The following is a 14,369-nucleotide window of genomic DNA, read 5'->3' as shown; positions in this document are numbered from 1 at the left end:
AGGTGCAGAGTCTGGAGTACCGGCTTGTACTGTGTTGATGCAATATAAAGAAATACCGAAAGGGGCGCCAAGGTTTGGGGCCAATACTCTCTGGGGTGGAATTTTGCCACTCCGTGCTGCGTGTTGTCTCTCTCTCTCTCTCTCTCTCTCAATTCATTTGTTATTGAAGTGCTAAAACTCTATTCAGTCTATTCTTTTATATTGGCACATGGTGCCTGTCTTGTGACAGTGGTATTAGAGCATCAGGCGTGTGCTTTTCTGAAAGCATACCGGTCCTACAAAAGAGCAGATAGAGCTATTGGAATTTTATTTGAGGTATCTTCGGCCTCCGTCCCCAGAGCCATTAGCCACTCCCACCCTTACTTCATCGCGCATCGGGTGCGCTCCCGTCTTCATCGCTGTGTCTTACAGGGCATAAGCCATAAAGAACCCAAGACTTGGAATTCATGGATTCACCAGAATATTTGCAGTTTCTGCTCAACGAGCTTCACGACATTCTTTCACGGCATCATCAGCAAAATCTTCCAATGCTGCAAAGTTTTCAACAATTTTTGAGCTACATGTTACCCCCTCTGATGCCCCAGGTGGTACCTCCTCCTCCAACACCAGAAAGTACGAGAGCTTCCAACCGGCAACCTTCTCAGCCGTCTATTCCGATGGGGGGAGTCTTCAAGAATATGGTGCAGCCATCTGACCCTGGTCCAGTGCAACCGCCTTTGCCACCGCCATTGCCCCCACCTCCACTACCACCCCCACCAGGCTACAATGGTTGGAGCCCATATGATCCTTATTATCCATACACGGGATATGCGCCTGACCAACCCAAAGATTCAAAGATGGTGGCACGACAGTCAAATTTTTCACTTTTTCCGGGGTGAAAGATCAGAAGAAAGCATTGAAGTTCCTATAGCGCTTTGACAACATCTATGCTTTGGGGAACTATACAGAAGAATCCAAGATTTCTCGAGCAACGGGATTTCTTAAAGATAATGCTAAGCAATGGTGGAGTTCAATCGCGACACAACCGCATGCTCCAAGGACTTGGCAAGCTTTCAAGACAGTTTTTGCACGTAGTTACATGACTTCGATGTCTGAAGTCCAGATTTTGGCAGAGTGGGGCAACTTGAAAATGCTGGCCACCGAAACCATGGACGACTATAACCAAAGGTTTCTCGACGTGTACCTTCCGGTGTCCTTTAAGTTCATTCCCTTGGAGGACCAGTGCGAGCGCTACACCATTGGACTACCATCGCCATTGCAGGAATATTGTCTCTCCAAGCAAGTCTCTACCATGCAAGAGCTTATGGACCATGCCGCGGTCGGCTACAAGCTCATGAAAGGAAAGTTGGACTTTACCATAGAAGAACCTCCGGCCACTAACCAAAACTCCCGGCAACAACGAACAAATTCTCACGAATCCCGTGAAAACCAACCTCAACGGCCTCGTCTGACACAACGTGAACGAGACGCCTTGTTACAAGAAGGCCGATGCTTCGAATGTTTCCAAACAGGGCATAGATTCAATACATGTCCTGAGCGAGCCTCGACGTCCTCAGTGCAACCTTCTGCTCCCACGTCAGACAGATCCCCGAGGCCACCTCCGGCCAAGAAGGCTAGACCTGCCATTGGACTAGTATCCGATATTTATGGTATACACCTCGAGAGTTTTAATGAATTATGCAGAGCTTATGGAAAAGTGAGCTGCTAGAAAGCCCTTATTTTCTTTGACCCCAGAGCTATGGAGAACTTCATCCATCCAGAATTCTTGAAGCAGATGCACTTTGATTATGATGCAGAGGGTGGAGAAATTGAAGCTGAGCTAGCCATGGGGCAAACTCAGAAAGTGGTACTGCTCATTGGTGCACTTCCAGTGACTATACAAGATTATCATGGAAAAGCCGATTTCCACATTATGAAGTTGGGCAATTGCGATATTCTCTTGGACATGCCTTGGCACGACAAGAATGATGCAACTCTCCAGGTCCGGAACCGAACCATGACCGTGATGCAGAAGGGCAAGCTTATTGTCTTCAAAGTTCGGTTGTCCGAACAAAACCCTGAATGACCTCTCTAGTTGTTTTCTAGTTAGATACTTTTGAACATTGTTTGAGAAAGTATTGGCTAAAATTTATTTGAAATGGATGCTATCTGTTTTAAACCTGTCTTGGTGCCGATTTGAAATGTTTGACTCTTGTTTTAATACTGGTTTCAATAATTGGTGATTTTACTCCCGGGTGGAGATGTGAAATACTGTTTTGGTATTGTTTGAACTTCGGAACGACGTAGGCCGATGCCTGGGGAGCGTTCTGTTGTATGCTAGAAAACCTCCGAACGACACAGGCTGATGCCTGGGGAGCGTTTGGTTGTATGCTTGAACCTCGAAGCTACGCACACTGCGGTTTGGGGACCGTTTGGTTGTACAGTCCTCTGAGCTCATGGCCCGGACCTTTTTAGGTTATTTGCAGGGGGAGTGACGAGGTAGTCATTGAGTAGCTTCATACCGCAGACCGTTTGTCTCGGGGGAGTGCTTAGCGGCGCTGTTTGTTGTGTCTTGTAACACGCATATGTAAGCATTTGTGTTGCATTGTGATGTGCCAATTACTGAATATTCCTAATTGGATGAGATTGTCTGGGTATGTAATTTTAGTGCATCAAGACACCGTGGAAGATCAGTACGGTTTGAGTGTGATGGCTAATTTTACTGCGCTGAAATATCGAGAGTTCCGATCTGGACGAAAGGAGAAGCTAACTCCTTGATCAAAAGAGCCGAAAGGAGAAGCTAACTCCTTAACAAAAAGAGAAAACTGATTGTCCCTCGGAATGACCCTTGGAAATTTTTGAGCTAACTTGAGTTGTTTTGCAGATATGTTGTAATCGTAGACGATTACTCTCTTTCAAGAAGAGGAGATGTCACAAACTACTGACGTGTCAAAGCCCTAGAGAATGGAGCCAACTTGCAGATGCCGGCTGAGGGGCCTAAACCCAAAGAAGAACAAGTAACAGAAGAAGAAGTCCTACCAACTTATGGGGACCCCGTCCGATGGGGCCCCAAGTGACATAAAGAATTAAAATAAAGCAGGACTCACACACACCCATCGCGAAGCTGGCTGATGACGTGGCAAATTTTTGAAAATCACGCTGGCTGATGACGTGGCATGATGTACAGATTTCCGCGTTTTGCGCTAGCTGATGATGCGGCAGGCAGTAAGATTTTCGTAAATTACGCTGGTAGCTTTTGGCATTGCTTTTGGGACCAAAAGCTTTTGAGTTTTGAAGGCTTTTCACTGTAACTGCTTTTCAGGCCAAGGGCCTTTAAATATGAGGTTAGGGCTCATTCTCTGGCATGCTTCCTGGAACAGGTGCAGAGTCTGGAGTACCGGCTTGTAGTGTGTTGGTACAATATAAAGAAATACCGAAAGGGGTGCCAAGGTTTGGGGCCAATACTCTCTGGGGTGGAATTCCGCCACTCTGTGTCTTGTGTCGTCTCTCTCTCTCTCTCTCTCTCTCTCTCTCTCAATTTAGTTGTTATTGAAGCGCTAAAAGTCTGTTCAGTCTGTTCTTTTATATTGGCACGTAGTGCCCGTCTTGTGACATTGCAGGACATGGGGGTGCCCACAGAGCTGATCTGGGGGATCTTAGCTTTATACAGGACAGTGGTAGAACAGGTAAGCACTACTCATGGCATGTCCGACATGGTTCACTCCACCATTGGGGTGAAGCAGGGTTGTCCCCTATCTCCGTTTCTCTTTGGGATATATGTAGATGAGTTTTCAGATTATGTACACACACAGGGTGATAGAGGTGCCCAGCTTGCCGAGACATGGATTCCGTTGCTATGATATGTTGATGATATTGTGCTGATCTCCGATTCTCCAGAGGGGATGCATCGTCATTTGGATGCATTGCATAATTTCACACGGGACAGTGGATTCTCTGTGAACCTTGGAAAGACCAAGGTAATGGTGTTTAACACCACGGTGCAATGGGTGAGGAGGTCCGCCCCCACTTTTACATATGGTCGAGAGACTGTGGAGTATGCATATACGTACACTTATCTTGGGGCGGTTTTCAGTGGTCCAGTATTTTCCCTGAGGCGTGCAGTAGATACACGATTGACAAGAGCCTATGCAGCATTGGGGAGACTTGAGAGGATATGTTCACGGGTTCAGTTCCAGGGACCTCGGACAAAGCTTTGGCTGTTTGACACTTTGGTCACTTCGGCCATGCTGTACGGAGTGGAGATATGAGGACCCTCAGTTGATCACCATAGCAGAGCTGGCAGTACTGATGGATGGAGATGTATGGAGAAGCCCTTGGTGTCTATAATTTTTCGGATGATTAGGGCCAAGGCCTCAGTACCACATGACATTGTTAGGGTGGAGCTTGCTGCTCCTCCATTGGTAGTGGAGGCACTCACTCGATCAGTTTCATTTATGCATAGCACTTGGGCTCTCCCTAGAGACACATATGCTCGATTAGCACTAGAGTCTTCGCGACAGCTGGCATTGTAGGGAGATAGATCATGTTGGTATGTAGAGATGGCATCTTGGTTTCGGTTACATGGCTTTAGTATAATCTGGCTACCCCCATTTCAATACTCTTTGGATGCACCCTCCATCTCCCGCACTAGGACAAAGATTACCAGGCTCATCAGACAAGACTTGATTCAGCTGGATTTGAAGAGGACGTGGATACAACCTACACATGAGCTAGGTACGAAGATGACGTTCTATAGAGAGCATCTTCTCCAACTCACGAAGGATGGTTTTGTGATTAGACCAGGATACATGGACACTCATCTATCCCACGGGATACGATGTGCTATTGATCAGATACGCACATCCTCACATCAGCTAGAGATTGAGACATGCAGATTTAGAGGAGTACCCGCTGAGTCCAGGATTTGTCAGGTGTGCCAGATAGAGCCAGAGACAGAGCTACATTACATATGTCACTGCCCAGTATACTATGAGATATGAGGCCACTTTCACTGTCTAATCAGAGAGGGTTTTGGGCCACTTTCTAGGGTCATGAGATACCAGGATCAGTGATGCCTCGGATTATACTTACTTGAATTCGCAAACACAGAGAGGACCTCTTGAAGAGGGGCAAAATGAGAGATCCAGCAACAGCGGAAGATTACAGATTTCTTTCAGTCACAGACAGAGGAGTCCGAGCAGCCCCAACAGCATAACAACACCAGAGGCATACTGCTTGATCGGGCAATAGAGTTAAAGCAGTCCCGTCGCCCACGGATGAGGGGGACCTCTCGACATCGACGCAGATTGCGATAGAGGATCCATACCATACTGGCGCGACATAGGAGCCGTCCCGACCCCTACCTTGGAGGACATTGAATCTCTATAGCCTTTTGGATATTGATGTTTATGTATATGATGCCTCGCTGTCAGAGAGCTCCATTGTATCAGCTCCCCCTTTGTGTTCCCCTTGTATCAGCTTTCACCCCACCCCTACCCACTATTTTCTTTTCAGTTCTTTGTACTTTTTGTACCCAGACCTGGTATTAGATTCACCACATGTAACCTTTTGGTTTCATAGGTCATTTTGGCCTTTTGAAGACGTTAATATTACATTTCATTTTATTTCTCTCTCTCTCTCTCTCTCTCTCTCTCTCTCTCTCTCTCTCTCTCTCTCTCTAGAGGCCCTTGGTATCTATGATCTCTTGATTGATCAGAGCCAAGGTCTCCGTACCCCACGCTATCATTCGAGCAGAGCTAGCTGCCCCTCCTATGGAGATTGAGGCGTTTACCAGATCAGTCTCCTTTGTGCACAGCTTGTGGGATACTACTAGAGACAGATATGCTAGACTGGCCCTCGAGTCTTCCAGACAATTAGCTCTTCAGGGTGACAGTTCATGCTGGTATGCACAGATGACATCATGGTTTCAGATGCATGGCTTCACCATGGACAGGCTGCCCCCTTTCCAGTACTCTCTTCAGACACCCTCAATGTCTCTTACATGGGTGGAGATTACTAGACTCATTCGTCAGGACCTGATCCAGCTGGATACCAGAAGGACATGGATAGAGCTGCCACAGGAGTTGGGCATGAAGATGGCTTTCTATAGAGAGCATCTTCTCCACCTCACACGAGATGGGTTTGTGATTCGACCCAGCTACATGGATACACATATGTCTCATGGTTTGTGGTGTGCCATAGGTCAGATACGCACATCCTCACATCAGCTAAAGATTGAGATTGGTAGATTCAGAGGGATACCGACAGACAACAGGATATGCCGCTTATGCCAGCGAGAGCCGGAGACAGAGCTACATTACATATGTCTTTGCACAGTGTACTACGAGATTCGGGGCCGTTTCCACTGCTTATTCATAGAGGGTTTCGGTCCTTTCTCTAGGGTCATGAGTTATGAGGATCAGAGATGTCATGGGCTATATCTACTTGAGTTACATAGATATAGAGACACTTTACTGGGGAGAGCTAGAGAGAGACAGTCCCAGAGACACATTACAGATTTCTTTTCACTAGATATGGGACAGCTAGAGGAGAAGCCATCATTGCAGAGCTCGGCCCACACTCATTCGACCACTACTGGCACTCTCATCGACCGAGCACTGGAGCTATGGAAATACAGACGGCCACGATTGAGGAGAAGGGCTACACAACATCGACGGAGATTGCAGCAGAGGATTCGAGCCATACTCTCTCGACATCTTGAGTGCAAATGATGATGGATTAGAGTAGTAGTTGTATTTTTGTTCTAGTCTTTTTGTACCCAGACATGGTATCAAATTCACTATTTTGTAACAGATTGGTCTCATAGGTCATTTTGGCCTTTTGAAATATAACATTTCATTTCATTTCTCCAGTTCTAGCTAGTAGCACTTCTAGATTCATTTTAGTATTCCTTTTTTTTTGTACCCAGACATGGTATCAGATTCACTTGTTTGTAACGGATTGGTCTCATAGGTCATTTCGGCCTTTTGAAGACCAATGTGAACCCACCACCCCGAAGCAGCTTTGGATTCATTTCCTTAATGTTTCTAGTTTCTAGTGTTAGTTCTTTGTACTTTCCGTACTCAGACATGATATCAGATTCACCAATTGTAACTTTTTGGTCTCATAGGTCATTTTCGCCTTTTGAAGACGTTAATAGAACATTTCATTCCTCTCTCTCTCTCTCTCTCTCTCTCTCTCTCTCTCTCTCTCTCTCTCTCTCTCTCTCTCTCTCCATGGAGGATGTGGATGAGATTTGACAATGACCGATGAGAGATTTCATTTGAACCCCCCCCCCCCCCCCCCCCCCCCCAAAAGCAGATTCAGATTCATTTCCTTAATGTTTCTAGTTTCTAGTGTTAGTTCTTTGTACTTTCCGTACTCAGACATGATATCAGATTCACCAATTGTAACTTTTTGGTCTCATAGGTCATTTTGGCCTTTTGAAGACGTTAATAGAACATTTCATTTCATTTCATTTCGCTCTCTCTCTCTCTCTCTCTCTCTCTCTCTCTCTCTCTCTCTCTCTCTATATATATATATATATATATATATATATATATATATATATATATATATATATATATATATATATATATATATATATATATATATATATATATATATATATATATATATGTGTGTGTGTGTGTGTGTGTGTGCGCTCCTTGCTCCCTCTGTCCCGCTGGCCCTGCCCACGCTCCCCGCTCCCCCTGCCCCTGCTCCGTACTCCCTCTATCTCCTGCTGTGCACCAGCTCCCCCCTTCCCCCGCTCCCTGCTCCCTCTGTCCCGCTGCCGCTACCCCCGCTGTGCTCCCGCTGCCCCTGCCCCCGCTCACTGCTTCCGTACGCGCACGCGCTTCCACCCTCCCCCGGCTCTCGCTCGCGATTCCCGCTGCCCCTGCTGCTCCCTCATGCTCTCCCTGCCAATCCCCTAACCTAGCGCCTAGAAAGAGAAAGAGGGGAGGAAAAGTTCCGTAGAGAGAGAAAGAGGGGAAAAAAGTGGCATAGATAGAGAAAGAGGGGGGGGCGGGAGGAAATTGCGTAAAGAGAGAGAAAAAAAAAGATGCGTAGAGAGAGTGTCTCTGGCCGGGCATAGAAAAAAAAACACACACACAAGCGTAGAGAGAGATGAATAGCATAGAGAGAGAAAGGGTAGAGAGAGAGAGTCTCTGCCCGGATAGTATCTTTTTGCTAGCTTAGCATAATACTTTTGATGGCCCGTTGGTGTCCGTCGTTTGCTTTTACAGGGATGGAAAGGTGGTGATATTGGAGCGACGTCCCGCATGACGGTGCGAGACCTATGGGACCACACTAAACATGGTAATCTGCAATTGTAATGGGTCACTCCGTCTTGATGTAGGGGACTTTGAGGATAGCTTCACAAGGAGAGACATCATTTTCTACTATGAGACGCATCAAGCCCCTGGGCAATCCATGCAACGGGTGAGAGGATATAGATGGGAGACAGCCTGCAGACAGGAGACTAAACCGGAGCATCGAGGATGGGGCTCAGGGGGAGTGGCAGTTCTATTCAGGGAGGAGGTGCAGCCATTGATATTTATAGCGCGCAAGGATGAACAGGCTAGGTACATGTGGGTGAGGCTCAGGGCAGAGATGGGCAAATACCTCTACATTGCTATCTGTTACTTTCCTCCTAGTACGTCACTATATGCATCACCTAGAGGACAATCCCCCTTAGCTATTTTGGCTAATGACATATGGGAGTTTTCCAAGGATGGTGACATTATCATACTAGGGGATTTCAATGCTAGGACTGCCCACCACCGGACAATATTTTATGATACTTCCGAGGAGATGCTTAGGGAGCTGGACGTTACAGAGATGGGTCTATCGAGACTATCACAAAATGAGGAATACACTGAGTATGGCAGATACTTGATAGATATGGAACCGCACATAGATTGGCCATTATGAATGGCCTACAAAGATTTTCGACAGCTGGAGGGCTTATCTATCTCAGCTAGAGCGGGATCTGTATCAGTTATTTATAAGTCAGGACTCAGGTGAAGCATTGAGGCTATTCCACGGGCATTCACCACCACCAACGGTCACCTCCACTGAGACATGGGGGGAATATGCCACATCTCTCTACACAGCACCTGGGCAACCACCTCTGCCGGACCCACTAGAGACATGTCCGGAGACATGTTCTTTCTTTACTGCCGAGAGGGTAAGGAAAGCCATTGACAGGATGAAGACAGGGAGAGCACATGATCATGATGGTCTGGTAGCAGAGCACTTCATCCATGCCAGAGATATGCTTGCATAGCTCCTGGCTATGATGTTTAATCGAGCCATGTATGAAGGCTTCCCTGAGACTTGGAGTATGTCTACGATTGTGCCTATTTTCAAGTCAAGAGATCCCATAATTCTTGGGAATTATCGCACCATCATGGTTGGTCACACGTTAGCTAGGCTGTATGCATCTGTTCTTGAGCAAGAGCTGAGTAGATGGGCAGAGCGAGAGGGCACAAGAGCACCAGGGCAAGCAGGTTTCAAGAGAGGTTTCTTCACTCTTGACCAGATCTTGACACTCAGAGCTATTATTGAGGAGGGTAGACACCATGGCAAGAGGATCTTTTGTACTTTTGTGGATTTCCGCAAAGCTTTTGACACAGTGCCGAGAGCTAGACTTAAACGCAGACTACAGGACATGGGTGTGCCTGTAGAGCTGATATGGGGTATTCTAGCTCTATATAGGATAGTGATGGGGCGGGTACGCACCACTGAAGGAATGTTTGACATGGTCCACTCCACTATTGGAGTAAAGCAGGGATGCCCCCTATCCCCGACTCTTTTTGGGATGCCTGTCAACCTGGGGAAAACCAAGGTTATGGTGTTCAACACCACACCACAGTGGGTCAGGAGGTCAGCACCCACATTTACGTATGGCCGGGAGATTGTGGAGTACACATATGCATATACTTATCTTGGGGTAGTCTTCGGTGGACCGGTGTTTTCACTAAGGAGAGCATCAGAGACTAGACTGACGAGAGCATATGCAGCTTTGGGAGGACTGGAGAGGATGTGTTCGCAGGTTCAGTTTCAGGAACCGCAAACAAAACTCTGGCTTTTTGACACTCTAGTGACTCCAGCTATGCACTATGGGGTTCAAGTATGGGGACCCTCAGTAGACCACCATGGGAGATTTGGCAACACAGATGGACGGAGATGTATGGAGAGGCCTCTAGTCTCTATGATCGATTGGATGATTTGGGCTAAGGCCTCAGTGCCACATGAGATTATCCGAGCCGAGCTAGCCCCCCGCCCGCCCCCCCCCCCCCCCCCCCATGGTGGAGGCATTGACTAGATCAATATCCTTTATGCATGGTCTATGGGATCTCCCCAGGGACAGATACGCTAGGCTTGTTCTGGAGTCATCTCGACAACTAGCTCTACAAGGCGATACACCATGTTGGTATGGACATATGACAACATGGTTTCAGTCGCACGGTTTCATGGATAGATTGCCTCCATTTCAATACTCCCTGGATGCACCCTCCCTGTCTTTCACAAGGACAAAGATCACCAAACTCATACGTCAGGATCTGATTCAGTTAGATACCAGAAGCACATGGTTACAGCCGACACAAGAGTTGGGCACGAAGATGGCCTTCTATAGAGAGCATCTTCTCCAACTCATGGAGGACGGCTTTGTGACTAGGCCTGCATACATGGATACGCACTTATCTCATGGGATAAGATGTGCTATTGTGCACATATGCACGTCCTCACGTCAGCTCTAGATCCAGATTAACCGATTTTGAGGGGTGCGCGCAGGGGCCAGGATATGCCACCTATGTAACTTAGAGCCAGAGATAGAGCTGCACTACACATGTCATTGCCCGGCGTACTATGGGAGAGCCAGAGGAGCAGTCATTACAATAGATCTCAGAGCCCACCCATAGTAGAGGTACGCTACTTGACCGAGCCACTGAGCTAGGCAGATCAAGACGACCACGACCTCGGGGGGTCTCCCACCACCTACGAAGGCTGCAACAAAAGATACAGATCACTCTAGCTCGACATGCAAGACGCCCAACCAGAGTACTGACCATGGAGGAGGTTGACGAGATCCGACAGCGATCGATGAGAGATTTCATTTAAACCCCCCTTTATCTCGTCTCAATCCCGAATCAACTTCAGATTTATTTCCTTTCTCCTCAGTGTTTTAGTTTTAGTGTTAGCCCTTTGTAACTTTGTAATTTCCGTACTCCGACATGATACCAGATTCACAAATTGTAACTTTTTGGTCTCATAGGTCATTTTGGCCTTTTTGAAGACGTTAATATAACTTTCATTTCATTTCTCTCTCTCTCTCTCTCACAACAGGTCTTGATTTCAACTCTCCTCGTTGGATAGATCTTTAAGGTCTCTTGGGATAGTTTTCTACGACATTAGAATTCTCTTCTTCTTCTTCTTCTTCTCTCTCTTGTTGGCCCGCTTTGCTTGTTTCTTTCTCACCTGCAAGAAAAATCTCCAGATTAGATGTTGCCTTTTGTTTAGTAGGAACAAGTGGCTTGATCGCTTTACCCTACTAGCATCTCATGGGATTTCTTTTGCATAAGCAGGTCTTTTCTTTGTTATGTTTCTCCCAATGCAACAAAATTTCAAACAAGAGTAGTGAAGCTGAGGTTCTTTGTGGGCAACATTTCTCGAGACTTAAAGACTATGGTTGTGACGCTATCGCTTCCTGCCTTTTAATTTTATTGTTTCGACCATGCTTGTCTAGATACTTAGAGACTATGTTTGTGACGCACTTTGAAGATGCTCCAAAGCAATGTCTCATGAAAGGGTTTTTTTGTTTGTTAAAGTTTTGACATGAGTGAGGTTGCTTGGTTGTAAAGCATCTCGTGGTTGTCGGGAAGCTGTTCGAGAATTTCATTTACTCGACTGTCGCTTGCGAAGTCTGCATCACATGCGACCCCTCACATACGCTATAAATACTCTTTTTTTTCAGCCCAAACATTTCTGCAAAAAAGCAGGCTTTCCTGGTTAAAAAGACAGAGCTCAAACTTTACAGACATTGAAATAGAAAACAGAAGTTATCATGAAGGGTAATACACGTAAGAATTGTGTAGATACAAAACATTTGTGGGTATCTCTACCTAGCCGGGAAAGACTGATGCCCATGGCTATATTACATAGATATATGTAACTATCTACATTACCTGGGTTACTTTAGGCTTCTGACTATGTTACCTTGCATGGATAAGAGCAACCAAGATTTTTAAGAGTAAAAAGAAAATATATTTATGGTTAAGTTGGTGCTTGGGATTCTTTCTTGCATAAGAAACAAGTATTAACCAGTGTATGGACAAAGTTTGTTTTGATGCAACCTTGATTCATGGACGAGAGTTTTCTGAATGGCAAAGACTGGTGGTTTTGCAAATCAATATGCTTTGATACTCATCCTATCATATGTTACTGTTCTCTCACCTGAATGAGCTCTGATGATGACTTTGGCAATTCCGCAAAAATGACTGTTTGAGCTGAGGAAAAATCAAGCCCTACTCCTCCAGCTGTCATTCCTATCAAAGCAACTTTTACCTGCAAATAAGAAAACCATATCATTTGGATCTCTCTCTCTCTCTCTCTCTCTCTCTCTCTCTCTCTCTCTCTCTCTCTCTGTTGCAGGAAAGGGAGCTATATATTGTGTATAAGAGACCTCTAGGGATGCTCAATGGACCTATCTTCCAGAGGAAGTACAAACTGGAGTAATGCAGTATGAATGCTAGCTATACATCATGGTGGAATTCAGGAAGAATGAAGCATGAAACACCGAGGAGGCCATAATGTCATGCAATGTGTTTGTGATCCAGCCTAAATGTAGCAAGGCTATAGTGTCACATGCACTAGACAGGTAGTTACAATTGGTCTCGGGCTCACTCTGGGTGGACTTTCGCTTGTGCAATGACATGTGGCAGACACAAGGAGTCGTGTTCTAGTGGACACTATGTGTGGCCAGTTCACCGCCACCACAGTTTATAAATAGGTGTAGCTGGACCATCAGAGATATTTGTGTTAGCCGTTGGCTGCCCTTTATGGATTTATGGCTGTTTAAATGCTCAATTGGTGTTAGTCATTGTAGGCATACTATACTTCGTATGAGTCATTGAGTCTAGAGTCTTGCGTTCAATCTAGCACTTGCATATCTACACTCTCCCTGTACAGTTGGAGCCTCAACACCCTCATTGTACCCGTAATCCCTCGGCTGAGACCTGAGTATGTGTTGCCAGCCAGATTCTGTACTGGTTCCATGAGTTAGTTGAGTTCCATCGGTTTGGAGTCTACTATTGTGTCATTTGAGTTAAGGTTGTTCCATATTGCTCTACAATCTTCATTTTTATGGTTGGAGTGAGATTTCTTGCATATTGCACTGAGCACCCACAATAAAGAGCATGACAACTTTTTCCTACTACAGGTACTCTCATTTTTGGCACGCCTAGTGGGACCTCACTCTATTGAGCGAACATGGTCAAGGACCTAGATAATTTGGTCCGCTTGTCTAGGTTGGTTTGGTCTTGGTCTAGTCCACCTTCCCATTCGTCTAGCTTGGTCTAGATCGTCTTCACCTTCGTCCAGCTTGATCTCGTCTCATCTCGCCTTCGTCTAGTCCCATGTCACCCTCGAGCTATCGTGGTCTAGTCGAGTCAAGTCTAGCCTAGTTTGGTCCAGTGGGTCTAGAGTGTCCAGCAAGTTCAGGGTCTTCTTGCCGAGAGGTTGGGTGTGTCTGCTGCTACTGCATGACACATACAAGGAAGTCTAAAGATTGACCAAGCCCCCTTAGGAGTCCTCTGTAGTACTACCACAGAAAGCGTTAACCTTTCTCACCGAGTAGAAGGCCTGACCCCCGCTTCCACTACCCTCTCTGGAATCTACCTCAACCAGCTCCTCACCACCCTTATCACCTCCCCCAGTGCACTTTCCCCCAACTGTGTTACAACCGGCTCTTGGGGAGGCAGCAATGGAGGAACTGACAAGCATTCCGACTTTCAAGGACTCTCCACAAAGGGACTCTTATTCCTCTTGAAGAGGGGATGGATCCAGTGGTGCATCATAGTACTTTGTTAGTGGAGTCCAACCCGGAACTGGAACAACCTACTCCACGTGACATGCCAAAGGAAAACCCGCTTGAGTGGTTGGAAGCTACCAAGATTATACCTTGTTATGTGATCTCTATTCAATCTTTGCCTGAGCCCATCTTCCACTGTCCTTACAATAGCTGGACCCAATGTTCAATTGGCCTAGAAGCACGTGTGACTCGGATACTCCAACAGTGGAAGCCTTTGGGCTTGGTGAGCCCATAAAGGACCATAAAAGAGGAAATAAATCTCCTTTACAAGAGTTCGCCCAACCCTCAACCT

The 14,369-nt window shown here is 46.3% G+C and overlaps 1 protein-coding gene across 1 annotated transcript in view; it reads right to left on the bottom strand.

Moving 5' to 3' along the window:
- LOC147437610 (uncharacterized) overlaps positions 1-14,369 on the bottom strand; it is a 74,896-nt gene that overhangs the window by 34,059 nt on the left and 26,468 nt on the right. The window contains exon 4 of the mRNA XM_086487123.1: positions 12,442-12,552. Within this exon, the coding sequence (XP_086343249.1) occupies positions 12,442-12,552 (111 nt within the window). The remainder of the gene's footprint in view (positions 1-12,441; positions 12,553-14,369) is intronic.

Source organism: Adiantum capillus-veneris, chromosome 17 (genome assembly GCF_014529385.1).
Source record: "Adiantum capillus-veneris isolate H3 chromosome 17, ASM1452938v2, whole genome shotgun sequence".
Classification (NCBI taxonomy): Eukaryota; Viridiplantae; Streptophyta; class Polypodiopsida; order Polypodiales; family Pteridaceae; genus Adiantum; species Adiantum capillus-veneris.
Note: the sequence above shows the minus strand (reverse complement) of the source record. Positions and strands in the feature narration are given on the sequence as shown.